General features: G+C 43.7%; 1 protein-coding gene across 1 annotated transcript; it reads right to left on the reverse strand.

Annotated features, from left to right (window-relative positions):
• Positions 1 to 2,760: 2,760 nt before the first annotated feature.
• RDH10 (retinol dehydrogenase 10) lies at positions 2,761 to 25,947 on the reverse strand. The gene is made up of 6 exons (XM_010220616.2): positions 25,659 to 25,947; positions 25,191 to 25,429; positions 7,025 to 7,123; positions 5,513 to 5,658; positions 4,995 to 5,126; positions 2,761 to 3,140 (listed from the first exon to the last, which is right to left on the reverse strand). Exons 1-6 carry the CDS (start codon positions 25,936 to 25,938, stop codon positions 3,017 to 3,019), a joined length of 1,020 nt encoding a protein of 339 aa, XP_010218918.2. The 5' UTR covers positions 25,939 to 25,947; the 3' UTR covers positions 2,761 to 3,016.
• Between the last annotated feature and the right edge of the window lie 1,305 nt (positions 25,948 to 27,252).

A 27,252-nucleotide genomic window follows, 5' to 3' on the forward strand; every position in this document is an offset into this window, starting at 1 on the left:
AGAACCTCTTAAGTTACGCCCTGCTTGGGCATTAGCCAGTCCTGTACAGCTCCTGGACAGGCCTTGCGGGGTCTGAGAGGAAGAAACATATTTTACTGTATCGGGCATTTAATTTAAGTGCTCCAAGCTGCAGCTGAATTCATACATAAAGGAAACACCACATGCATGCTCTGACGATTGCTAAAACAAAAATCTTTAAAGCTCAGGCGTGTCTGATCTCACTACAGTTACTTTGGGTATACCCAGTTCAGGTAGCTAAGGCTAAGGAAGGGAACACTAACTTTGAGAACAATGCAAATTCTAGAGATGTTTCTGTCAGGTGGATTGACAAAAAGTCTAAGCTGAGAGGCTCCTCTTAAGCTATGTAACCTGATTTGAGGGGAGTTCAGCCCTACAGCCCCTTGGAGCACCCCAATAAGGGGCTGGCACTTTCCAAGATGTGCGTTCAGACGGGCAAGCTTTTAAGAGATGTAAATTTGCTTCTATAGCATGTTTGCAAGCCAGGAACTAGGCTTCCCTCTTCCCAAAGAACTAGTTGCATAGACACGGTTTCAGGAACCGCACAGGACAAGCTCGTGAGCAAGAGCCAGTTGGCGCCCCACAAGCCGAGCTGTGAACACGCTGCTCTGCCCCGTTACGCTGCAGCACCCGCCTTGCACACACACTGCGGGAGAAGGCAATCCCAGCCCGGAGAGAGGAGCTCTCAGCTCCCAGGCTTCGGTTTGCAAAGGGCACGTGCAGATTTCCACACCACGGCTCCTCCGAGCAGCCGCGGATGGCGCCGCGTGGAAGAGCCACCCCACATGGCGCGAGGTGAGAGACGCAGGCAGCCCCCGTGCTGTGAAAGCATCTGCTGCAGGGACGTGGCTGCAGAACCGCAGCGCTCCCAGGAAGGGGGCTGATTTCGGGCGCTTCTCGCTCTACAGGAGCTCCCTGTGTCACATGCAAGTTACAGCAGTTTGGGGGAGGCCCCCTTCCCGGTGCCAGGTCTCCGTTCCCTCCCTCGCTCCTAGCAGCCCTGGCATGAGGAAACCCGACTGTCACCACAAAGTGCTCCCGGACGGGCAGCGCTCACGGGGCTGCTGCTTTCGGGCACGACCTGAGCCACGGACTGAGCTCAGCATAACAGCCGGGATAAAAGCAGTTTCTTAGGCTGAAGCAACATGCAATAGAGAGACATTTTAGAGAGAAAAGTGCATTAGAGGGAGGGCAGGTAGCATAATGAAAGTTGCACTTGCTTTTAGTGACAGTGCTATAGAGAACATAGAATTAATGACATCCCCGGGGCCAAATTAATAAGAACTGGGATTCTGAGCAACGGTTGGAGGGAAAGAGTTTCTTCTACCTTACATGAACGCCTAAGCAGGCTTAACTAACAATACAATTCTCCATACAGAGACTGAAATTATTCTATACTGAAATGCAATTTTAATAAATTTGCGGTTATTAGCTTTTTAATCCATTAAACTGGCACCCGCACTAGGTTACACTGACCTAATTGAAGCAGGGGAGAAGAAACAAAACAAATAGTCTGTGATGCTCTGTGAGCACTTACTTCATCAATGAATTTAGAAATTAAATAGTGACTGTCAGTTCCAAAAGTCTAACTACCCAGTACTTACTTGAGAGGCTGCCCCGGCCACAGGAACTTAGTAGTAAATATTTGAACTGTGTTGATACTAAAACACTGGAGAACAGACACAAGGGAGTAGTTTCAATTAGTTTAGTCTTTCAAGGAACCATTCCAACCACTGCTTTAAGGAAAAGGTGGCTCGCTTTAATAACCAGAGGCATTGGTCACTATTTAATAAGACATTCTAAAAAAAAAGTAATCACATAATTTGTCCAATAGTAGTTTACAAGTGGATGGTATACATTAAGATACAGAGGTAGAAGTTCACCTTTACAATGTTTCACTAATACAGATTACCAAATTCAAGGCACAAAGTTGTTCGCTTTACAAAAAATACTGTAAAAAAATGTTATTTGCTGTTCTACAACGTGAGTAGAACTCAAAAAAAAAGTCTTTACACCCTTCCATATTCCACATGTAAAGTTGCATCAGGCATTATTTTACTTCTCCTTTGCTAGACATTGGCATAGGACCAGCACTTACATAAACAGTTTGTATCTCAGCTGAGTTGCTTTGTCTTTTAGGCATAAGTCCAGTTAAAGAAATTTAATACAACAACTTCCTCGGGGGGTGGGGGAGAACTGTCGGAAGCAAGAGTAAGGAGGAAGAAACAAAACACAGCCCATACGGGTAGATGGACTGACAAGTAGAGAGGGGAACAGAGCAGAGCATATTTCAAATCAAGCGGCTTGGAAAAAAGTCAGTTTAAATCACTGACTGCATTCCTAGAAAACCAGATGCCCGGCACAACTTTGCTCTGAGAGTATTTTGAGACATTCGCTTGCCTTTGAATTGGCAGAGATTTACAAATTTCCTTTCATCTTTGTTTAAATAGAACACACACAGTCGCTACAAAAGAGAATTACACCACAATTTGGCCATGTGTCCTTTAGAGCTTGGCTTAACAAGCTCCGAGATGCATTCATAATCTGTCCTTGAATTTGCTCAGAGGTCACGCGCAGTAGCTTGCCTGGCCGCTTCCCTCCCTGCCCCCTTCCCACCAGGCTCCTGGAGCGCTGCACTTCAGCTGCAGCAGCTCCTGCAGACCTGGGCAGAGGGGCAGCAGAGCCGGCGCGACGCGTCCCTGCGAGGGGGCACCGCCGCCTGCCCGCACACACAGGAATAGGCTAAAGGACAACGGTGGCAGCTACACCATAAACTCACTTTGCTCACCTATCACATTTTCCAAGTACTCTAGTCAGTTTTATTTACAGTATATAAAAAAAATGATTTTTTTAAGAGTTCAATACACAGGTTTAAGATCCAAGAGAATGCCACAGTAAGATGTTGACATTTGCACCAGTTAGATGCAAGTGCATTTCACAATTCAGTCATGTAACATCATCGTATTCCCCCATAAACGTTAGTCCATCCAAAATGGTGTTAAATTCCATTTTTTGCTTCGTTGTTGTTTGTAGCCTGCTTCCTTTGAGCAATGAAGGGGTACATACACTTGTCTGCTCCCAGAAACCGATACATGCATACAACAGCTTCAAAGGGCAGAATACTGCAGGAAAAAAGAGAGTTATAAAATTATTAGAAGATGACAAAACAAACAGAAAAATCTTATCTTACTGTATCAATGGTAGCCTTAAAAGGAACATACTAACTATTGTAAAGCTTCCCAGGAAGGACTGAAGAATTTTATTTCACAGGGATATTTACAGAGAGAGTAGAAATTCCTGACAGTCACCACCACATAGACAAGCAGAACAGGAAAGGAGGCTGCTTATTCCCGTGCCTCCAGCTCAGATCAGGTGCTCTGCTGCTTCTTCACAAGCAACACGAGAGCTTCCTTTGAAGAAGTTAGGGCAAGGGTATTACAGAAGGCCTACCAAGAGCAAAGCTTCTGCCCACAGCAGCAGCAGAAGGCATCTGGTTATTTAAGACATTCTTTACTCTGGGATTAGTGTTAGTTAATGCCCTTGTTTGATCACCTGATGTCTAATAACCTTGACTTACATTCTGACCTCAATCATCCAGCTTCAGAAAGACAAGTCTGCAATAAGGGGAGTAGTTCCCTTTTTTCCCCAAATTAAAGTCCAAGAGGTGACTATGGGATGAACACCTGGCTACAGACTCTCTCCTCTTTCCTACAGCCACAAAACACTCTTCTATTCCAAGGGCAGTACTCAGGAGCTGTAGTGAAGGAGTAAAATAGGATGATGTTTTAAGTCCCTGGAAATAAAGACCCTCACTTAGCAGAAAGCAATGCCCAGAACCTAACCATGAGGAGCAAGGAGCGCTGAAGCCTTGGGAAGCCGATGTTCCTGGTACAGGTGTCGCTGCTGTCAGCGGTACCGCTGGCGCAGCAGCCACTCGAGGGCCTTTGATGCAGCTGCTGGTGCCTGGGGCACGGATTACGCGGGAGCTTTGATGTCCCGCATGCCAAGGGCCTTTGATGTGCCTGCGGCTGCGGGCACGGGGCGGCTGTGGCAGCCCCGGGCTCCCTGCTGAAGGCGTCAGCTCCGAAAGGGCTGCGCATCCTCCGCCTGTTGCCAGCAGGGACAAGGACACCACGTCCCAGGGAAGGGCTAGCGGTGAAGGCTCGAGTCTGTGGTGACCCTGTCCACCGCGATGGCCTTGAGGCACAGAGGGAGCACTGAGCCGTGCCTGAAGCAGAAATCCCCAAGGCTCTCAGCTCAGCAGTGTAACTGCTTCCTAAAAAACAGTAGGCAAAGGATGTTGCATCAGTAGAAATGAGCCAATTCTCTATAATTAACTGCTAGGAATAGCTCTGCTTCTTAGCCTGCACCACTGGAATGGCAGCATGGCTATGGATTAAACAGAGTGCCCACACAAAGCCTCTTGCGTGTTAAGACAGGAAGGAGATATTCCTTTAATAGGAATATCCCTATTTAATAGTCCTTCCTACAGATGTAGGATCTGACAATTCATTATGAATGTACGGATTTTTCCCTTTCATACCACACAACTCCTAGAGAGTCTGCAGCCAGGGCCTCCTACGTACTGGCTCTGGAGACAATCTGCTAGGGGCTTCTTTGCTGGAAGCTTCCTCACACCCTGCTCCTAAGGAATGGGCCACGGAATGCAAGAGGAACACCAGGAAGTTCCTGCAGCCTGCAAATTTGTTGAAAAGAGGACATATCTAAAGGTGGAAAAGGACAAAACTGGGATGCTTAATACCAGGGTCCTGTTTTTGTGACATTCGTGGCTGAGAAAGCAACCACAAAAGCTCCTGCAAGCCAAGGATGCGACTTGGGAATTCTGACAAACTACACTGGGAGATTGCCTTAGTGCAGGTGGGAGAATGTTCCTATCCAGAGAGGGGACCTAACCCTGTGTGTTACTAGCACGCTGCAGGTCACACGGCCAACTACCGTGGCGTTTCAGATCCTACCTCTTCATGAAGGTCACCATGTACATGAGGCGAGGCGTGCAGATCATGGGCTGGTCTGTGAGGATCGCTCTCATCGCCTGCTTCACGCAGTACTCCGGCTTCAGAGGCGGCAGGAAGGGCTCTATTTCTTTTCTGAAAGATGTGATGTTAGGGAGATTAATAAAACGCATAAATGCTGCAGGCTCCATCACTCAAGACTTTATTAATTCATTTTCTTTGGAATTCCTCCATAGGGACAAAGACTTCCTTTTTTTTTTTTGTATTTGCTGTCCAATTACAATGAATAATAAGCAACCTAAGCTTTTTTTTTTCTGTCTACAATAGAAGAGAAGAAATTCAGTCAATTTAGAACAGCAGAGATAATTATACACTGATATTATTATGGTAACAGTTTAAGCAGGAATCTAGGCCAGTAAAATAATGACCTGATATTCCTAATTCCAGCTGCAAACATTTAGCAGACTTCAAGTACTTTTAAAGACACTACAAATACAGAGCAGATGAGGAAATTAACTTACCTGATCCTGCACCCTCTGAACATTCCTGTATCTACTAGATAAGGGCAGACTAAAGTTGTCTTGATTCCATCTTTTTCAGCAGCTTTCAACTCATGGCTCAACGATTCATGGAAACCTACAGCTCCAAATTTGCTGGCACAATAATCCTGTGTTGGCAATGAATTAGGAAAAAAAAAAACTTTAAAAGAATAGCTATGAATTATGTTCAAAGCCAAGGCATAGCTCATGTGATTCTACACAGAGTTTCAAAGCAGCAACAGAAGACACCCACTGAACATAGAATCACATCAGCTCATTTATCACTGTACTTTTAAGGCAATTAACACAGACTCTTGAAAGCAGAAAAGTTGAATGTAGGAAGGGATGACCTTGGATTCACGTCTTTGAATCAGGCAGGCTCATATAGCAAGTTACTCTGGTTACCAGCCTGTTTAAGTGTTAGAACAAGAGGACTGAGATACCTAATACTGTCTACAAAATTAGGTACAATAATCTTATATTGCTTATTTTTAATATTAGTTTCACCATGAGGTATTATGGAGAGTGGAGCATATTATTTAGTTTTCAGTAGCTATACCTTGCCTATCTCAGATGAGCACTAGGTTGAACAAAATTTGAAAATAATTGGATAGATAGCAGTAACATGCAAGTTTTTGAGTCGGATATGCCACTACTTCTGTTGGTGGTCAGACAGTCTAGGAAATTCTTTATAGCTTTCTGAAGACTGTAAATCCTCAAAAAAAGCCTCAGGTTTCCACCAGTTTAAATCATTTCTGTTGAAGAACACTGCTGGTCTTCCTAAACACAGTTTAAGGAATGGCAATTACCCGGGCTCAGTCTGAAGAGGCCCATGCCTTATGGAGCAGTATGACCATTATTCCATTAGACACATGGATTCATTTTCATTAAGTGAATGCTTTCAGTTCACTTGGATTTGTACTAATGACTCCCCTCTCCAAAACAAAAAACACTAATCCCAACCTAGCTTTATGTACCCACCAAGCCACACGAGATTGATGTTCTCAGATGACTGCTAGCAATCAGATGTCCATAGCCCAGTAAAGGAGGTGAGCCATATATTCTGGAAGGAAGGCAGTCAGCCATTTCCTCACAGAGGTAGGAAACACATTCAGTATTTTCCAAAATCCTTGCCTTCAGCTTCAAGCCTAGCATTAAAGCTCTTGACAGGAATAGGTGGGTGGGCATTTTTCATGTTCTTAAAAGTTACTAAGTAATTCCAAGGTCATATAGCATTCTTTGGCTGCCCTATGCTTCTACTTTGAGTGGCAAGTTCACCTGCAAAGTAAGGTGAACCTGATAAGGTGGCTACCTGAGTTCTGTGGATTCCACTCATAGGTAGTGGTCTGGTGATACACTACTAAGTACCTTAACTTCTAAGCACCTTTGAAGATTTGGCTTTATTTTTTTTTCCAGCATACAAAAAAAAAATCTTATCCTAAGCATGAAATGCAATACTTATTATACTTCTTATTAATTATAGACTTAACAAACCTCTACTCCAGCAGTACTGAACAATCCCAGGGAACTTGCAACTGTTACGATGTGCCCATGATTCATTTCCAGCATCTTGGGGAGAAATGCTTTAGTGGTCTACAAAGTTAGAAAACACAAGTGTACTATATTAGCAATAAATCTTAAAATCTCTATCACAGTTTATTATCACGAATTAAGCAGCAAGATACACCATACAACATTTTGAACTTCTGAATTTCTTCAGAATTCCAACAGAAAATCCACAGAATGTTTGTGAGTTCAGACAGCAGGGATATCTGCAGGTTAAAGCATCAATTTTCCTCAGACATGTTTATTTTTCTGTAAGAGACTAGTTATCAGAAAGAGATAATTTGACCCTAGAATGGAAGCCACACTTTAGACCAGGAAAAAAAAAAGAGGGGAATGTAAAGTGTTCAGCTACGCCATCCAACAAAGCCAAGTTGCCTAGTACCAATTATGAGTTCCAATTGTTTTAACTAATTATCAGTATCCAATTGTTGTTTTATGAGTTAGATACAGAAGGGTTTGTCTAATTTACTAGTTATATTGGGCAGTTTATAATGAGAAATACTGGAGGGAGAACTTTTAAGAGATGTTATTTTTACATACAAAACAAAATACACTCATCTGCTAGTCTAATTACTTTGCATGTACTTTGCTCTGACTACAACCGAAGATACACATTTCTCTTACAAACTATCAAGTGTTTCAAAGATAAAACAAATGCAAGCAAACAAGTAAAAAAGGTCTCTAACCTGAAGCTTTACAAATTTTAATTTAAACTTCAGATTTTATACTTGGATTATAGAAATGTTTTTTTCTGTTTAAACACCAAATTGGTGTTGACATCTTTAAAAATTAAATGATATATTAAGGCATTCACTACTATAGCTAGATTAGCTCTGATGGAATTTCTAGCCATGTCCTAGATATACTCTGAAGCTTACTCAAAACTTTGCATGATGCTTACTTCAAAAATGAGAATACTTTATATGCCAAAGGTATCAAGTAGCAAGATTGTCTTGTGTGTTTGTTTTTAAATTATGATTTACTTCAGCTTCCAGGTTATCAGAGTACTATACTGGATCACTTAAAACTGCCAAGGAACTTCAGACACCGCTTTTTAAATACCACAAACATGCCTCATTAGTATATGAAACTGCTTAAGACAGAGCTATTACTCCATGGACCCAAGCTCAGAGCAAGCAAATGCCCCTTAAGTATTTGCTACTTGCTTAATTGTTGGTCTGAATCATGTCAGCTGCATACTTTAAAAGACATGCAAGCTACAGCTGAACCCATCTAATTCCATTCTTATGCTGTCTGCATTTTCTAATCACAGACGTCAGGACAGTTTTGCTCTAATGATTTTCACATGTTCTTGTGCTACATATTTGCCTGCAGGTGTTAAATGACTAATCCAGACCTCCTAACACCACACAAAAGAGTGTTTTCACTGGACAGCTGGCAGATGATAGAAGATTAACAGACCTCCTGACTCCTTGCCTTTTCTACTGTTGATTCATATAACTTCATTATACAGTTATGACAGAATCCAGAAGTTAATTACAAAAAAGTAACGGGGGAGCAAGCTCCCTTGCATTTGTTTCTTCTCTCAGGGCAGGCATCTTTAAACCTCTTATATAGAGCCCCGGAGCAGAAGTTGGTTGCCCCGTTGCCCTGCTGGGTGCCAGGCTCGGCTCCGCCTCACGCGACATGGCGGCGAGGCCTAGTCAGAGGGCAGCGGTCCCACACGGCAAGAGGCCTCTCTCTGGTGGCGCTCGAGTTTCACACCGTGTTCTTCTCCCGAAGCTCGTGGGCTTCGATGGCTACCTCGTGTTGCCTGAAGGCCCCGCAGCGCGGACGGAAGCGCTGGCTGCAAGGGGCTCAGGAAGGGAAGGGACACTGGCCTTGGAGCCTCTCTCTTTAGGAGGCAGTGAGGAGAGAGGGGAAGTGGCAGCAACATTTTCCCTGCCATGTCCCTGCCATACATCACTGTTCTCTTCCACAGGATGAGCACAGGGAAAGTCTCACTGAGCTGGCTTTTTATTAAAGTTCCGTGACACTCCTTTTTTTAAAATATGAAGTACAACTAGATGGATACTAGATTTATGGATGTCCATTAATGTTTACCTATAGCTAAAACAAGTCCAGTATTCTCACAAGTATGCATACAAGAGAAATAATCTGCACAACTACAGAGCACAAGTTTCAGAAAGCCTGCTCTCCACCACATTGTAATCTTTAAAGCTTTGAAGGAATATAAAGAGTTTTAAGAGCTCGTGACTTCAGCAACCAGATTTCAGTCAAGGGGAAGTCAACATGTGACCTATATGCCCCAGTAAGGGCACTTTTGAGTGATGTCCTCAGCAATGCAAGCACAGACCAAACACTTGCAGCAATGGTACAACACTACTTCATGTAAGCCATCTCTTAAAATGTCATTCAGGGCCACAGAGGGGAAAAAAGTATGCATGCCTTGCTCTGAAGCCAAATAGCAATTCATGAAAATAGTGTGAGACCTCACTGCTCTGAAGCAGCTTATTACAGGTCCCTGTACTTGTTCTAGGATATTATCCCTCCAATCCTTTGAAAGGTGGAACTAAGGCAATCTAGGAAGATAAACACTACAGCTATCACACATGCGATACCTCGAAGTCGGCTGTACACTTCTTGGCTAACGGGATAAAAGCCTTCTCGGTTTGTCACTGCCATCCTGCAGACACATCTGCTGCAGATGGGAATCAGCCCCGAAAACAAGCGGCGTCAGATGCAGCCGCACCCTGCCAGGGGCCAGCTCCAGCCCCGGAGCCCGGCCTTGCTCACTGCTCCTCCCAGCCCCTGCTCGCCGCGAGAAAAACAACCCCAGAGTGAAGTTATTCCCTTCCGTGGTGCGAGCAAGCTCCAAGTAAACCGGTGTGCTCACTGAGCTCCTGGCACAGCTGACGTCCTCGATCAAAGCAGCTTCCTCTGTACTTCAGTCCCCAGTTTTCCTGACCCTTACATAAAACAGACCAACCTAGTCTCTTGTTTCCAGTTTCTGTCAGCTCCGGCTACATCTGCCCACCAGACCTGTAGTCGCTGTGTCCTTGTTGTGCGGCTGAGAAACTAGTTAAGAGTTAGACTGGTTCGGGGGCAAGATGCCTCTTGGGTGGCCTTCCCATCTGGAGTCTGTCTGAACAGGTAGCAGAGCTCACATTAGTCTTCAGAGGTGGGACACGGACATAATAACCCTCCACAAAAAAATATCAGAAGATACTAAACAAGAAATGTGATACTGCCCATCCAAAGCATTAGAGGTCATGAACCAGGTCCCCCAAATAATCCAAACTGACCGAGGTGGTTTAATTAAACTATCTGCCTTCTGGTTTGACCCTTTAGGTTTCAGTTTTATCTCTCTCAGCTGCAGAAGACAACATTTAAATAAAACACGCAAGTATTTAGAGGCGGAGCAATGTCTTATATTAATGATGAAAGTAACATTTTTTCAACACTAAAGAAAAAAGTGGATGAAACAAATTGCATAGCAATGAATCAGCGTGAGGAGGAAGGAAAAGATAGGCAGTATAGCACATTAAGAAAAATTAAGCAAAGCATCTTCTTCACATTCAGAGATAGCTTTAAAAATAATTCCTCCCAAACCAAAAGCACTGTACAAACAAAACAGCTTTTTAATATGCAGAATAGTTAGATAGAGCAGCTAAGTAAGGACAAAATTCCCTTTGGACAGAACAAATAAAACTAGAAAGGCGAAAAAACAGCTTGAAAAGTTAACTTAAGTATTTGGGGTCTTAAGACCATTCCTCACATTCTGCGCAATTTCATTCATGCTTCTGAATGCATTGGTAAGAATGAACTATGCCCAGCAGCCGTAACCAAATGGGTACTTCATGTGCACGCAGCTTTACTGACTTATTTCTAACAAGTGTGAAACTGGACAAGCATTTACATGTCACTTCATAGCTTTTGTAATCTGTTCTCAACATTTTGGTTTACGGCAAATTAACTTCTAACAGTCTAGCACTTCTTCCCTCCCCTTCCCCAAATTCTTTAGTTCCATTCTTAATGAAACAGAACTCAAAAGATTGTGCAACACAAAGAGCGGCACAGCTGCAATGTCAAGACAAATTAGTCTAAATACAGCAAATGAGAATATGAAGAAATACTGTTTGGGAAAGTGATTTTTTAAATTAAGTTTTGGATTACTTATTCTTAAAGTAGAAAGCAAGCACTCAGAGAAAACAACGTTAGCTGTATGCGGCTCAGGACAATGAACACTGAATGCAGAAAGCACAACGTGGCAAAGGACGTGCTACCTCTGACACGATTGTCTGCTTAAAGAAGCAAATAAAGCAGGTAACGTGCAAGGTCCTTTGAGTGTGTTTGCCAGTCATTTTTTCACACTTTCTGCCTTCTGCCAATCCTCAGCAGCCCCGTTAAACTATTTGAATGGCATAAGTGTGATGCTTCACTGTAAAAGCAGGAATTCCTTTATGCCAAAGACATGGTTCTTGTTTTCCATACTGCCTCCTCACCTTGGGGATGGAGCATGGTTATCTTTAAGAGGCCACTCAGTATAGGTGGATTTTTACAGGCAGTGCTCTGGTATAGCAGACACTGGGTTCCCCAGGGCGAGCTATTCCTGACTGCCACAGCAGCCAACTGGGTAGCTATACAAAGCAGTGCAATGCTTTGCTCACCATGCCCTCTGCTTTCTCTTCGCATTACACACAATTTAGCCAGATTCAGGAGTCTGAATTTGTCATTAGTCACATTAGACCCATCCAGACAACTCTGGCAGTGCATGGAACTACAGTGGAGATCAGAGCCTGCTGCCTTTCATGCTTGCTGGTCATATAGCTCCTGTCACCACAGCCAGCACCTGATAAATAAAGAAGAGTGGTTTTGTTTAAAATTCAGGTTATGTCCTCTCTGCCTCAACAGGAGCATTCAGCACTCCTCCTTTCCCAGTCTTCTTCAGGGAAGACAGCAGACCACATTGCAGGTTTTCCTACCCCCTTGTAAGGGAGGAAGCAGTCACTTATTCCACCTCCATATAAAATTTAAAAATCGCCACATGTCCCAGTTTCTCCTTCCATCCCAATAACGTGGAAGAAAGGCAAAAAGTTCTAATAAGAGACTCCTAACTCTTCTGCACACAGGCTGTGGCAGTCTTGCCTCAATATAGATGTGCCCCAGCTGGGTAGAGAAGTCCTGCTATGTTATTATGTGTTAAAAAGGGGGTGCCAGAAAGGCAGAAACACCCACATGGAGTTTACTGGTAAATATACCAAAACTGTTTTCAGGTATATTCACATAGCCCAGCTTATTTCAGAAGACAATCACTTTGATCTCTTACAGTTACAAGCCTGGGTTTGAATGTTATTTTCCCTCCTGGCTATTTTATGTGGTTCCAATTGCCCCTAAGATAATAACCTGTCATTTGTATTGTCATCTCAATAGCTTTTTTTCCTGTATTATTTCCACATTCTTCTTGAAATCCGTTGTATAAGCATCTCAAATATTAGCATTATTTAAATATTATTTTAAGATGAAATTAGTAACTATGCTAAGGCTACATTAAAGCATCAAGACCACAGCACATAGAACGTGGTGCCATCAGGAACGAGCTGGCCAGAGAGGGTGACCAGAGTCCACAACTACTGCTGATTTTGCTAGGATAAGGGACCACATGTCCCTTGACTTCAAAGGGGTTCAGATGTCTCTGCTGACTTCAAGAATTGCTAGGCCTCTCTGGATAGTTAGCCACTGGCTAAGTAAATATTTAAAATAAACCAGAAATTAGTACCATTTTGATCATCGATTGCTATTCTCAGTAACCTATGATGAGGAAAAAAACAATAAAGGCTTACTAAAGTAAATAAAAGCAATACAACACCACACACCCAAGCATTTCTCTTGATTGCTTATGGGTCCACCCAGATCCTTCTGGAACAGAAAGGATCAGGAGATGCCTATGACCATTCCTTAAACCACGCTTCCTTAGACAGCTGTATTAGAAGCACGAAGGGAAACTATTTGAGGATTGCCCTCAAGTGTGCCTTCAGCAGGCCTTGTCTTCAAAACAAAAAAGCCAAACCTTCCAATATTTCACTGCAAAAAAAAGTCCCTTGGTTATTCAGCGCCTGGCATAACCTTCAGTTTCCCACCAAAGCTTTATTTGGCCTTCACATAAAAACCTGCTGTTTTGAGGCCATGGGGATTCCTTCAATACTGAACTTTAACAGCAGTTAATGCTTAACATACATGCACAGTAATATTGTTGTAGTTGCCTTGCAACCAGAAGCTCGTGAAAAACAAGATAGACTTAAACAGAAGTCTATAATGATGACAGGTCACAAGGAAGCAAAGCCACACAAACGCACACACCGACACTTCCCATGTCCTGCATTTGGGGATAGGGTGAAACTAGAGATAAGATCTATCCAGGTTAAGAGGTGAAGGCAACAAGGAACATTCCCTAAGGAATGAAGTCACAACAAAAGACAACGTCAGTTAGTTTAAAATTGTACTTTATCTGCAGAGGAGAAATAATCATCTTCTCCCCTGCACTGCACTGTATGAAATATACTTTAAGTATGCAGATTGTTATTATTGTTATTCTTAAAACAGGAGCTGTTGAATTGCTTGTTTTACCTCATTGCCAATTCATTTCAGTGATTCACATTGCAATTTTCTTCTCCCTCATGACGGGTCCATACACAAGATCTCCTGCTTGAGAAGAGGCACTCAGCCAGCTGGAAGTATCAAGATGTCCAAAACTAGGCTAAGTCTTACTTTGAAGTGTGTGAAGTTTTAGTAGTACCTAGTGAATGGCATTACACAGATGTTTAAGAACAAGTACGTTATAGTCCAAATTTACACGACCACATTATTTGGTATTTGTTAGTATTTCAAGTTTGCTTACAAAATTCAGTTTTTGGTAAATGCCTCTTGCTGCAGTAATTCCTCTTACATTGAGTAAACTCATGTTGAGAATATCTGAGGAAAACTGAAACTGAATTAAGTAGTTTCCTTAATCAGAACTCAGTGCCACAAAGTTGTTTACAATGGGCAGACAGTAAAGATAAGATAAGTAATGCTATTCAAAAAATCACAGGAAACTAATACCACTAGTTATCTCTCAAACATTAATCACTGATTCCCATTCTTTACTACCAGAAGTAATTATGCCATGTTTAAGGCAGCTGAACACAGCCTGGCTAAGTTGTCTTTTGTATATTTTGTTACAAGGTTTAGGTGAAAAGGGGCTGCAGGCTACAGAGAGTGGAATATAGAAAGTGCTTTGAGAAGGGCAAGGCAATTTCTGTTACAATATGTCACTACATGGTGCCCTCTTTTTTTTTTTTTTTTAAATAGCTTCCATTTCTCATGATCTTACCTCAAAATCTCTAAATAGGAGAGTTAAAAAACAAAAACAAAACACACACACATTTTCCCCACCCTGTCCTGTGAATGCCAAGTAAGTTCTCAAGAACGCTGCTTAAGTAATACAATTTCTGCTTTAGAAACTTTCTTCCTGGGAATCAAAGGGGAAAGATATCATTACCCAAGCCTTTGCATGGGCTAATGCTAATCCAACTCTCCGTTGCTCTACACGGCTTTTCTGCTTTCACCACCAAGGCAGCACTCAAACCTGAAGTGCCCCTTTACCTATGGCAGGGATTTAGGGACATACAACAGCGAAAGGGCTGTTGGACTAATTCCTCCTTAAGGAGGTTGCCCTTCTGCTTATGGGGTCACTACTTCACAGGCTTTCTGGGCACAAGGAGCTTGAGGCGTTCAAGCTGGGCTACACGTGTTAATTCTATGTCAGTGAAGGGAAGCTAGAGCTTATACACAATTGCTGTGCAGTCCCCCTTGTGCTCCTAAGCTATTTTATCATCTTTTCCCTGAGAGAAAAGAGATTTTAGGTTTAAAAGCTTATGAAGTTACTTCTACCCTCAGATGTCAAACCTGCCCTGTAAAGTCTGATCTTTCTATGGACTAGAGGCCCAGCTTTTTTTGTAGAAGCATCTCATATGTTCCTTAAAAAGACACGCTCTTGTCTGCACTAGAGCATGTGCACACCAACCTGCCCACTTGCAGCTGTGCTTGCAGGTCCTGCTTTGCGGATGTATAGCTGCTTCATATACATGCAGCAGTAGGTATCATTGTGTAAGCCACCAATTGTACGTTCAGGCCTCTTCGCTCCACTTTTTGCAATTAATTTTTGATTTCACATGCTGTGAAAAATGGAGCACTTTCAGCTCTCGAGCCAAGAACACAAACTGCTACTCTTGCAGACTGGCACACTCATAAGCCAGTAGAGACCTTGCAATTTTTGTCCCTCCATTACAGGCAAGCTTTTTAAATTTGAGAGTCTTTACTAACTGCACCGGATGCCGATTCCTCTGTCACTTTTCTTCTGTGTTGCCCCCATAGAGGCTTTTGCCTGAAATAAGCCACCCTGCTCCATCTGGAGCAGTCTGTCTCTGTTCTGCCCAGACTCTCTTTTTGGTATAAAGTTCTATCAGAACTTGAGGGGAGGGCCCCAATCAAATTTCTTGCAGAACTAACATTTTCAGTAGGCTTGCGAAAACAAACAAGACTATGATGTTCCCATCTTCAAAAAAACCACAAAAACAAACAAACAAAAAGCCCCAAAACTAATGCCCCCAACCACCCTGAATGTCCTTCAGTGACTACATTTCCTTGCCAGCTCCTTAGGGGTGGCTGAGTGGCAACAGCTTCAAATTAAAGCCTGGACAGAGCAGTCAGTCTTGACAGGAGCAAGGAATAGGGTGAAGACAGTCCCTTCTGTAAGCAGTACAGCACTTGCAGCGCCTGTGATGTGTATGTTGCTACCTTGGCACGTGGAATACATATCTAAAGGTAAGAAGGATTGATAGGATGCATGGCAAAGTGGTAAGAGGCCTGTTGAAGGCCCTGCCACGTGTTCAGTCTGTCTCCTGCCACCAAGCAAGAAACAAATGAAGACACAGACAGAAATGTAACTTGGGAACATGTGTGTTTGCACCCAGGCTTCTCCTGCCAGCACAAGTTTAAGACATAACCAAGCAGGAGAACTAAAGCTATCAAAAGCAGTACCTGAGATCTAAAGCTCATCCCTTCCGTCCCGCACAGAAATACCAGTTTGTCTCATAATGTTTCTTCTCTGCTTGGAGCTGTCATGTCAGCTTGAACACACTAATCAGTACATCTCCCTTCCCTCCTTCCAGGTGGGTTTAAATGCTTCTGAAATATAGCCTTAATACAGTTTATGTAGAAAGACTTGCTATCTGCTTATACCAGAATGATCAAGCTTTACATCCAGTTCCTCTATTGCTCTACAGAGTGAACAGGCAAAATTGAGGCTGTATGCCTTAAGGCTTTATTTAATCAGCACTACAGTGACAAGCAGATTACATTTAAATACCACACATTTCCAAACAGATGACAGAAGCTTAAATTCTTATACCCATTTTTGTGACACCGCACTTGCACGGATCCACGTTCCTTTAGCATCCCAGGAGCTAGCACCACCAAACTCTTATTCCTTTCCCGGTACATCTCGCAGGGATGAGGTCCTAACTCGCATATACCACATGTCAAATTCAGAATTAGAGTTTGCTGGTCAAGTGATGCAGGAAGGTAACAGTTGGCTACTCCTTCCACAAGCAGCTTTAAGCCCTGCTGAAGTGCCTGGAGATCCTGCTTTGTTTATGTACTGGCAAATGGCTGCCGAAAGGATCTGTAGCATTTCAGAGCTGTGTTGACATTAGAGTAACAAACACATTAGGCCCTCACCTTCATTAGCACGAGCTTGTAGCAAATGTCTAACCATTTGGAGAGCAGTTATTTATTGCCAGCTATGTGATAATCTCGACAAAAATTAAAACATTCAGCTATGAGTCAGTGAAAAAGGCACATAGCAAAGTCATTTTGGGATTGCTATTAGATAAGGGCTCAGAATATTCTGTTCAACAAATAAGAACACAATCCAACTTTTTAGTAGACATTTTTCTTCAGCTTAGTCATCCTCCTGAATATTTTGTAATACATCATATTTTAGCCTGCATCTTTCCAAAAAATTACTAGAGAACAAAACTGTCAGAAGCGCTTATGGAAAATATTAAGTCATCCTTTTTTTTTTTTTTTTTTTTTTAAGATTTATGCAACACACTTTTCAAGAAGTGGCTAAGCAGAAAAAAGATTGTCTCAGGTTTTAGATACCTTAACACCAATACTTTCATAGCCCTATGACTGCTATAGTATTTGCATACAGGCAAGAGCTGATTCACTTTACTCCTCTTACTAAATTTAGTCAGTGAATCATTGTTTTAGATTAATTACCTTATTATAAGAAAGGTGATTTTGCCAACACTGAACAAGTGACGAAAGACACAGGATTGGAGGAAAAGTTTCCCTTTTCACACAATTTACTCATAACAAAAAAAAAACTGCATAAGATATTACAGGTGAATGGAAGTTTAGCTTTAAGTGTGCCTAGGAAGCAATTAAATTGCAGAAGACTCCAACTTACTATAAAGTATCTCCCACTGAAAAGTGACATTTTTAAGACATGGGGCTTAGAGGCTTTTCAAGAAACAGCCTGTGGTTGGTAATACTTCTACCTACTCTCCCAAGGGGAAGAAAAAAGTCTTACTGCACAACCTTGCACTTCATAAGCCAAAAGCTGAAATGACTAAAATCTCCAGTTAATACAGTTACCAAGACAGTGGCTAACACAGCTTTTAAAGCTTCTGCTTGCACAGGCCATGTAGCCCAACACCAGCAAGCTGCTCACTTGCACACAGGTGAGAAAGAGCTCACTTTCTCTTGCAAAGCAAGAGAAAATGCCTCCCTTTCCTTGTCTGTGGAAACTATGCTAGTATTCCTCAAACTGAAACACAGCTACAGCCTGTTTTTTCCATTTTCGAACAGCATTAGTACAGCTGACTTCCAGAGAAGGCCAACGCTGCCGCGGTCTTAGAGATCGTTGCTTTCCACTTTGCGTAACGACAGTCACGGCATCGGCACGAGGCAGCAGGCTAGAGCTGTTCACACAACTAAATGAAGGTATCTGATGCGTTCAAAAGATTAACCTACCCTTAGCTAAGAGTTTTTACAGAGCACACAAGTAAAATGGTGTTTTCTTGTTAAAACATCTCTGTTGCATTCGGGCTGCAGTGGCAGCAGCTGATTTACTGTAGATCAGAACCACTCACGGTTGCTCGACTACTTGGAGCTTTGATGCTCTTGTAGGAAGCCTCTCCAAGAACGAGGCGTCACTGGACAGCCAGAAAGGTCCTGTTCACAACTGCCTGGCTCTCTTCCATCCCTCCTTGTGAAGGATGAGCCACTTGTGGTCTCCAAACAGAGAAAGACTTGGCCAAGAGCAATGAAGAGTTTCCTCGCCCTCCCGGCAGGTTGGCTGAACTGGCTCACCCAAGGATCACAAGGAAGAGGCTCCCACCTGATAGTTTGCCATCACAAAGTGCCTTGAAGTTTCATATTAAGTCCAAGATCTCAGACAGGTTACAGTTCTAAGCGTGTGCTCAAGTGCTTGTACAAAGCAATGCTGCGAGTAGAGTGTTGGAGAGGCCGTCACACAAGTTCAAACAGATGGCAAAAGTGACCCGTCTCGGGGCCCATTTAGGTGCAGAATTCAACAGCCAAACAAACTTGAATTTCAAAAGGCTCACGCTAAGACAGTCACCTCCGCTCTGCAGCTGTGCCTGCATTCCTTGCCCTGCAATGCCCTCCCACTCCAGCCGTGAGAGCTCACCCATGTCAAGTGTTAATTTGGCTGACATATAAATCATTACACAAGTGTAATTATTTACATGAACAAATTGGCCATTCAGAAGCTTAAGCACAGATGTAACTCTCTCCCCACTACTTGTGGAACAATCTCTTCTAACTAAACCCTGAAAACTGAGATTCTACCACTTCATGCCTATTCTTGTACATAGCTACAGCTACTTGTAAAAGGTCTTTTTAAAGACTAAAAAGTTTCAGAGCACAGGTGAAAGCACATAGCATCACACCTAGATCTGCTTCTGTGGACAGAAACCTTTATTATCTTTCACAAAAGACAGATGGATATCAATAACTCAATTTTACCACCAGCGGGACCAGCCAGGAAACTTTAAAGGCTGGGGAGAAAGGTTAATTACGAGCGCGATGCTCCGGCTCTCGCAGAGAGGACCGTGGAAAGGCCAAGTGCTGCAGATAGGTAACAAAGACATCCCCTCCCCGCCAAAAAGAAACCCCCGAAGCAAAATCAAAGCATGAGAAATTGGGAAAGAATAATACTTAGCAGCTGATAAAGATAAAAGTAGAAGAGATAAAAAGTGCAGCGCTAAAAATGGCAGGGAAGGTGCTAGAAAACACAACATTCGTCTTTCCTCAACCTGTCTAGCTGGAGTAATTGATGACACTGAGCTAAGGAGAAGGTGCTAACTCAGAGCTCAATTAAGACACGTCTTGGGCAATGGCAAAAACCTCTGCGTTAGCAGGACACTCAGCTACACCACAATTAGGACTATTTTTACCCTATACTTGAACACACAAGCAGGTTCTGGAAGTCAGTTTCCAGAAACTTGCTACAGTCACTTGGCTACTAAAAGAGGTAATAATGGAGAAAAATCTCATTAATATACCCACTTTTTGGAAAAACAAGAGCAGATTTTTTCTACAGATAAGAAGCTTTGCATTTCCAAATTCCATCACACTTTGTTACCCCATTCCTCTCCTAACTTGCCCAGGACAAGAAAAGGTTCTAGCAAAGCAAGGCACTGAACAGGCAAGAGACTCTAGCTCCAGCAAAGGCTTTCCTGCCTCTACCATTTCTTCACAAGTAGCACCATAACATCAAACCAAAGCCAGAAGATTTTGCTTATTTATTTGACCTAACTCATTCCCTAAGCAGCAGGAATTTAATCATCACACTGATCACTCATCCAGGACCATTACTTGAGAAGATTACCAATCTTGAAAGGATCTGCTTTGCTGACAGGTTTCTAACCCTTCAAAAATAGTTACAGGAGACTAAAGAACCAATTATTGCAACTTCCTTACCTCTGCAGGCTATACTGCAGTTTCAGCTCTATTTTAGAAGGCTGCTGAATTGCAAGCCACTACTAGTTGGCTAATACTGCAAACCATTTTCAGGCAGCTGGAGAAGTCTTGGTTTGTTCTCCTCAAGACAATTATCCCTTCCCCTAACAGGGCTTTCCTGTGAAAAGGAGTCTTGTTTTAACCTACACTTTTCAAGCCTCAATCAGAGTAGCACAAGAAAATAACTGGCTGATCACATGGTAGTGATACAGTCCTGGACACTGACCTGCCAGCAACAAACAAGCCACGAGTCACATGATTTTTTAAAAAAATTACTATTAAATGGGTCAAGAGGCTAAGTTCCAAGCACCTTTCAAAGGAACCAGGAAACTGATTTCCAAAGTATGTCTGAGTATTGCAAAAGCTAGGCCCTATCTGAGACCATGTAGGACAGACATTTTGAATCGTCCCTTCAGATTTGTTAATGCATCCAAAAAAAAAAAAAAAAAAAAAAAAAAAAAACACCACACCTAAACACCACCACCAAAAATTATCAAATTCTTGCCACAGGTAAAGAGGGGGACACCATCCATGGATAAAACTACTATTTGAACAAAAAAGGTCAGTTGTCTCCAGCATGCACATAAAAGCCTTTTTTTTTCTTCCCCCCAGATTCTGTGGATTTGTGGAAATCCCCTGTCCAGCAGGCTAGACCATACATGTGCTGCCCAGGGTTATCCTACTGGTGGCACTTAGGTGGAGGCATTTTAGAAAGAAGTGTTAGTTTTGATGACACTTTCTACATTACATGTATGTGGTTGAGCTTAAACTCAAGTCAATTCATTTTTAAAAGTTTTTTTTTTTTTTTTTTTTAATAATAATACACTAAGAACTTGAATGTTAAGCTCTGCAGCTGAACTTCAGGACTTAGGATACATTATTGTGAATTTTCAATCAATTAAAGCAGCTAATTCCACTTGTCCAAAATGCCAGGTATATTTATGTGGCATCTCAACAGAATAGCATGACTATACTTAAACATAGATGTTAAGATTCTAGAGATGAAGCCAAAAGTCATAACAAACTGGTGTGCCAACAGTCCACACAAGATTTCACTGGTAATTAAATAAGTAATGTATGATCTGAAACCAAGTTGTTGCATTGAGTGCGCAGACCCACTTTTTTTACATCAGAAGAGCCATTTTCCACATTTAAACTATACAGAAAGTACAGCTATTGCAGAACTTGAACAAATACAAGTCTTTTCAAGCTCAATAGTATAACACAGTAGTGATAGATAAGACTTCCCCAGGCTTTAGCAAGCCCTTTAGTCTAAACTCACAGCAATTACTGCACACAAAAAGCAAGTTTGCTTTATTAATTCATTCATCTTGCATTCAGATTTTTTTTTCTTTCCAGGATAGTTAAGTTTAGGCAATTATATAGCCTAAAATATCTAATTTACTTCTTGAACAGCAATTCCTTCAGCATTCTATATTTATCTTGCCCCATTTCAATGTTAAGGCACCTAAAAAGTTTTTTATTGAAGTCCTGCAAAAATAAATATATATGCATAACTCTACAGACTGAGCAGTTTGCAGGTGAATGGGACAATGCTACTCTGAGTAGCAGAGCTGCACTTGGAGCCTGGGCCCTGGTCTTTCACTGCATGTTTGAAGTCTGCCATAGAGGGAGCTGAATGCTTTTGCTTCCCCCTTTTGGCAAGTTGAAGGGAAAACTCATCTAGAGGGAAGAGCCTGAAAGTTAAAAGTTTTAGAGGATCCACACAGCAAGGAAATGCAGGAGCAATTTCACTGTTCTCTCAAGGCTGGACCCTGCAGATCTCGTGTACCCGAGGTCCTTCCCACCAGGTTGGCAGCCCCTGAGCAGCCCCACAGAGCAGGGCCCAGTCAACCAGCAAGCCGAGAAGGAAGCGCCAGTGACTCTGCTGCTGGGGGGTATTAACAATATTCTTCCAGAACACATAGGTGCAAAGAAGATACAAGCATCTAAAGCAATCCCAAAGCAAGATTTGTACATTAATATTTTGTTAAGTAGTTATGTAATCTCAATCAGTATACTGATACTGAAATTAAACTTCCTTGTAAAACTAAAAGAGTAAAAATAACTCAGTTTTCCTGTCTCAGAATTGAGGGCTTGACAGCCGAAGCTTGTACTGTGCTTTATAGTTTCAAATTCTAAATCCTGACATCCCTTAAGAAAAGAACAGCTTCAGTAGTTTGCAAAAGATCAGTTTCAATAACTGACAATAAGTACAACCAAATAAATTATTATTCTTGCGACAGTCTGGCAGAAAGGATAGTGTTACATTACTAGCCAGGCAGTTTTATGTATCTGTGAATTACTGTAAACCAGAGCGGGCTTGTTTTAAACCGGGAACGGATTTCGTCCCTATGTTTTCAATATCAGAAGCATTCAAATTATCACAGCATGAAATAACAGGTTTTTAATACTGCGATGCATTTTATGCTGTGGAAATTGCTACATGATGCCGTGGTGACATGTTTATATAGGGCACTCACAGAAAGGATTATATAAATCATGAATGTCAGCAAAATGGAAAGCATCTGTTTAGGTTGTGGCACATTGCTAGAGCTCCCTTTACTGCCACTTTGTGGCACGGGGCACAGCCCAGCTGGAACCCAGCAGCAAACCAGGGAGAGACTTTCCCCACGTGCTGCTGGAGTTGGGCAGCTTTCACACTGTAGCTGCTAACATCACTTCACCTGCATCCTGCAGAGAGAGTGTGCCAGCAATCCTATTCCAGAGGTTTCAAGGGAATGATACTAGAGTCCCATTTTATTTGTTTATATAGAAGTATATTAAGTATGAGTAATGCTTGAAGGATAAGGGGGGCATTATATGTTATATGGGGGATGGGAGGAGAGATGACAAACCACCAGAAAACAAAAGCACAGACACCCAACTGCTGAAGCAGTATTACTCAGGAGATCTGTGTATTTATGAAATCCATTTACAGCTTCTTTTGGATGAAACACCCTCCAAGAATAGTTAAAAGTCTACATAATGCTCCAGAGTATTAGCATTGCTTTTGGACCACCGGTTTAGCTGACATAGAACAGTTTAGCTGTAAAAGACTTCACACATCTAGACACATTGTTCTACTTAAGCCAGCACTGACTTACACCCCCCAAAATTGGCTTTGAATCAGCTGATTCAGATGGTATCTTATGAATTAAGTACTATTATTTTTATTAAAAGTCCACCCACTTTTGGTCAAGTCAATCTTTTCTAGGATCAGAATGGGGAAGACAAGGAAGAAATGTTTTGCCTACCACGAAAAAATGAATAGAAAGAAAAAGCAAGGCAGGACACAGGCTTTGTGGAAAGTGTACATATGAGCACAGAAAGGGTGTTGATTGCTCCTCCGAAGCTTGAGCCAAGATCTCAAGCTCCACAGTTCAGATTAACAGTAGCTTTTTGGAGATTATATATAATGTATTATATCTCTGAAGTCACTTCATAATGTAACATTTAGAGACGAATGAAATTTAATGAAAAACTAATCATAACAATCATTAGAGTCCAAGTTAGTCTCCTACTGCTCTAAGAGACTGGGCATACAGAGAGTGCTTTAAAAAGGTCCCTGAAACAATGTTATAAATGTGTGATTTGTGCCTGAGGGAAGAACAGCTGGAGAATTCAGGATCCTCCCATATTTTAATTCAGAGTGATGTCATAATTTAGAGTCCTTGGAAGCTTTGTCAATTCTGCATTTATAGCACATCAGTAAGTCCCTAAAGCTAGTGTATATCTCTGTTTTAGCATCAGCCTGGCTGTTAAAGCAGAACAAGCAGAGCTTTTGGTTGCTATAGGAAATCACACAAGACTTCGCAGAAGTTTTCAAGTCACCTTAATATACTTGCAAAGTTAAAAGAAGTTTCTGAACACAACAATCTCATGTGCACCAAAGTTTACGCACACTCTCAGCGAGCTTTACAATACATTGGAAGAAAGAGCGCTCTGCCACTAAGTGTTTCATAGTGCAGATTTGAAGGGGCTCCTTTAGGGTTATGAAACAGCATCTAACTTCACGTTAAAAAATTATGTTTGGAAGGCCCTTTTAAGTCTTGAACATGGGCATTTTATAAAGTTTTTATTATCAAGCATAAGAAGAGCCAAAGAAGGCTTAAGTGGGAGTATATTTCAGATTGCTTAATCCTTTGATTGTTATGCAAGTGCATTTCATAACTTTATTTGAAGGACCAGAGAACAGTTTTAATACTAACAATGGGCTCAGCCTGACAGCTAACGCTAACCCCAGCGTGCATCGTGCCCTGCTTCGACATTCTGGTTTATATAACTCCACTACACTAAGTTTAAAAATAAAATACAGGGAAACAAGATTTAAATAGATGAGGAGAGTAAGACCACATAGCTTATTTTCTTTGATTAGCATCTGATAACTAAAGACATTATCAACCAAGATTCCGCATTAAATATTTTCTGACTTCTACTGGCAGCCCCAAGAGAGAAAGCTGAGGGCAAATATGCAGAATTCCTGAAAAAGTGTTTTTTGGCTTGTTTTCTTGAGTTTTCTGCCTTCTCTCCAAGCCTCAGAGGGAACAATTTACCTCTAGGGCAGCTCTCACAAAGTCTCTAGCAGGGTTTTGGAGGAGTTATTCGAAGAAGTGCGAGCTCGCTACTGCAACCATCACTAAAACAGGATCTTAAAGCAAAAAGCTAAAGAGACAACTATGGGTGGAGGGGAGGGGAAAGTCATTCATTAACAGTAGCAACCTTTAAGCAGATTCAGAGGTTATGCTTACAAAGGATTTCATACCGAGGGCTACACAAACTGGCATATGATTCTATACTCTGAAGTCTTTGAGAAAAGAGCCAAATAAAAACTAGCTACTGATAATTTTAATGCCAATCATTCCTATTAATCAGGACAGGGTATTGAAAGCAAGAGACCAGTGAAGCTGTGAGCTTGCTAATAGAAGGGAGCAAATGCAAGACCAAGAACAGGAGGGTTAAGCAAGTGCATTTTTTTTCCTCCCCCAGAACTAACTGGCAGAAAGAAGGCTGCCCAAAGAAACAAGTCCACACTTACCCAGAAGTGCGCGTGGCAGTTGACCATCATGGTCCTCTCGATGAGCTCGTCGGGGCACTCGAGGAGGTGGTGCCCGGAGACCACGCCGGCGTTGTTCACCAGCACGGAGACCTCGCCGACCTCCTTGCGGACGCGCTCGGCCGTCAGGTAGACGTTCTCCCTCTTGCCCACGTCGCAGGTGTACGTGTAGACCTGCAAGTTGCTGTGGGGCGGCGCTTCCTTCTCTCCATCGTCCCCCGCTAGCAGGGGAGACAGAAGAAACAGGGAGGGAGGAAAAGGGAAGCAAATAAAGTTTGTAGCTGGATTCCAGCCCACAGGTAGCCGCCAAGAGCACGCGCGCTTGCACGGCGCAAAAGCTTGTGTTTACTTTGGTGTCACCAGGGTACACAAGAACTGGTCTATGCACTCTCGCTGCCAAAGCCTTTGTGCTTTTGCCCTCTTTTTGCGGCGGAGGGGCCGCTCGCTTACCTCGCGGGGTGGCCTCGGCGAGCTGCCGGTAGATGTGGCGCACCATGCCCGCCGTCTCCTCGTTGCTGCGCGTGTTGATGTCCCAGAGCACGAGGAGCGCGCGGCGCCGCGCAAACTCGAGGGCGAAGAGGCGGCCCAGGCCGCTGCCCGCGCCCGTGATGAGGCACACCTGCCCCGCCACGCTCTTCTCCTTGGGCCGCACGAGCCACTTGGCGGCGGCCAGCACGAACGCCCACAGCACCTTGAAGGTCACCACGAAGAGCTCCAGCAGGATGTTCATGCTGCTGCCGCCGCCCGGCGCGGGCAGAGCGGCGCCCTGTCACTCGGGAGGGCGCGCGGAGCGGGACCGGGACCGGGACCGGGACCGCGGCGCTGGCGCTGCCTCTGCCCCCTGCGCCGCCTCCGCCGCGCCGAGCCTGCGGCGCCGCCACTCGCAGTGAGCATCTTGCCCGCCCGCCGCGCTATATAGGGCGGGCTGGGCGGCGCGGCGCGGCCCTCCCCGGGGCGGCCCGCGCCGCCCCCGCGCCGCCCCTCCCGCCCGCCGCGGCCGCGCCTCCCCCGGCCCACGCCCCGCCGCGGCCTGGCGGGCGCGCGGCCCCGGCACGGCGGCTCCGCCGCGTCGGCGGCTCCGCTGGGCGGCACCGAGGCGGCCGCGGCCCGGCCCGGCCCGCGCGGGCGGGCGGGACTACAAGTCCCAGCGTGCGCCGCGGCCGCGCTCCCCAGCGCCATCTTGAGGGTGGCAGCGGCCGCCGCGCGCCGCCCGCGGGGGGAATCCGTGCGCGGCGGCGCCCGGGCCGGGCGGCGCGGGGTGGCGGTCCCGCCGCCGCGACCCTCGGTCCCGCCGCCGCCAGCTGCCGCCGAAGCCGCAGGAGCTTCGTGTCCGCCTGCGCCGGCTCCCCGATCTAGCAGAAATTCAAGTTCGAGGGTGGCGGACGGACAGAATAACACATGGGTAACACAAACTAACACAGAAACCTGTTCTCCTTAAGAAGAAAAAAATGCCCACTTTCTGTTCATTTTTCCTTCTAGAGGAAGCACAGACAATATCCTGATTCAGATAACGTAAGGTGTCTTATTGTACATTAATTTGCTGCTTCGTTTTAATTATTCCCTTCTTTACAGTGTTAAGGAGGTGTAGTGATGTAAGCGTCCACATTGGTGCAAAGTAAGGGAGCTGCACAATAACTGTACCTCAAATCCTGTGTGCAAAAGTGTTGTTGGTGAGTGGCTACCTATTCAGCGCTACGTAACATGTTTCACGCTGTAAGTAAACAGGAGAAGTAAATAAAACCAAGAAATAGAGAAATCAGAAGGTGAGATCTGTAGCCCAGCTGTTTGCTCCTTCTCTTCATCTGAGCAATTCTTGGCTTCTCTTAACTCTCCTGATTTCACCTCTCTGTGTGAATGTGTAATTCGCGGATCACGACTGGCTCCTGGGAAGGCGGTTTTAAGACCTCGGATGTATTTGTAAGATGAGGGCCTGAGAGTAGCCCCATTGGGGCTGAGAGGGACTGTCTTTAGCGACAGTCGGACGTGTGAAAACGACACACATACGGGCACAGCCGGGTGGGTGACAGGGCGCTGGGAACAGGTG

Source organism: Tinamus guttatus, unplaced genomic scaffold (genome assembly GCF_059628265.1).
Source record: "Tinamus guttatus ecotype Peru unplaced genomic scaffold, ASM5962826v1 Tinamus_guttatus_pri_ptg000086l, whole genome shotgun sequence".
Classification (NCBI taxonomy): Eukaryota; Metazoa; Chordata; class Aves; order Tinamiformes; family Tinamidae; genus Tinamus; species Tinamus guttatus.

Excerpts from the sequence above, each read along its gene's own strand:
- RDH10 (XM_010220616.2), bottom strand. The coding sequence starts at position 25,938 with ATGAACATCCTGCTGGAGCTCTTCGTGGTGACCTTCAAGGTGCTGTGG. Across the intron at positions 25,430-25,658 it reads CGCCGAGGCCACCCCGCGAG|CGGGGGACGATGGAGAGAAG; the intron begins GTAAGCGAGCGG and ends CTCCCCTGCTAG. Across the intron at positions 3,141-4,994 it reads ATGGTGACCTTCATGAAGAG|TATTCTGCCCTTTGAAGCTG; the intron begins GTAGGATCTGAA and ends TTTTTCCTGCAG.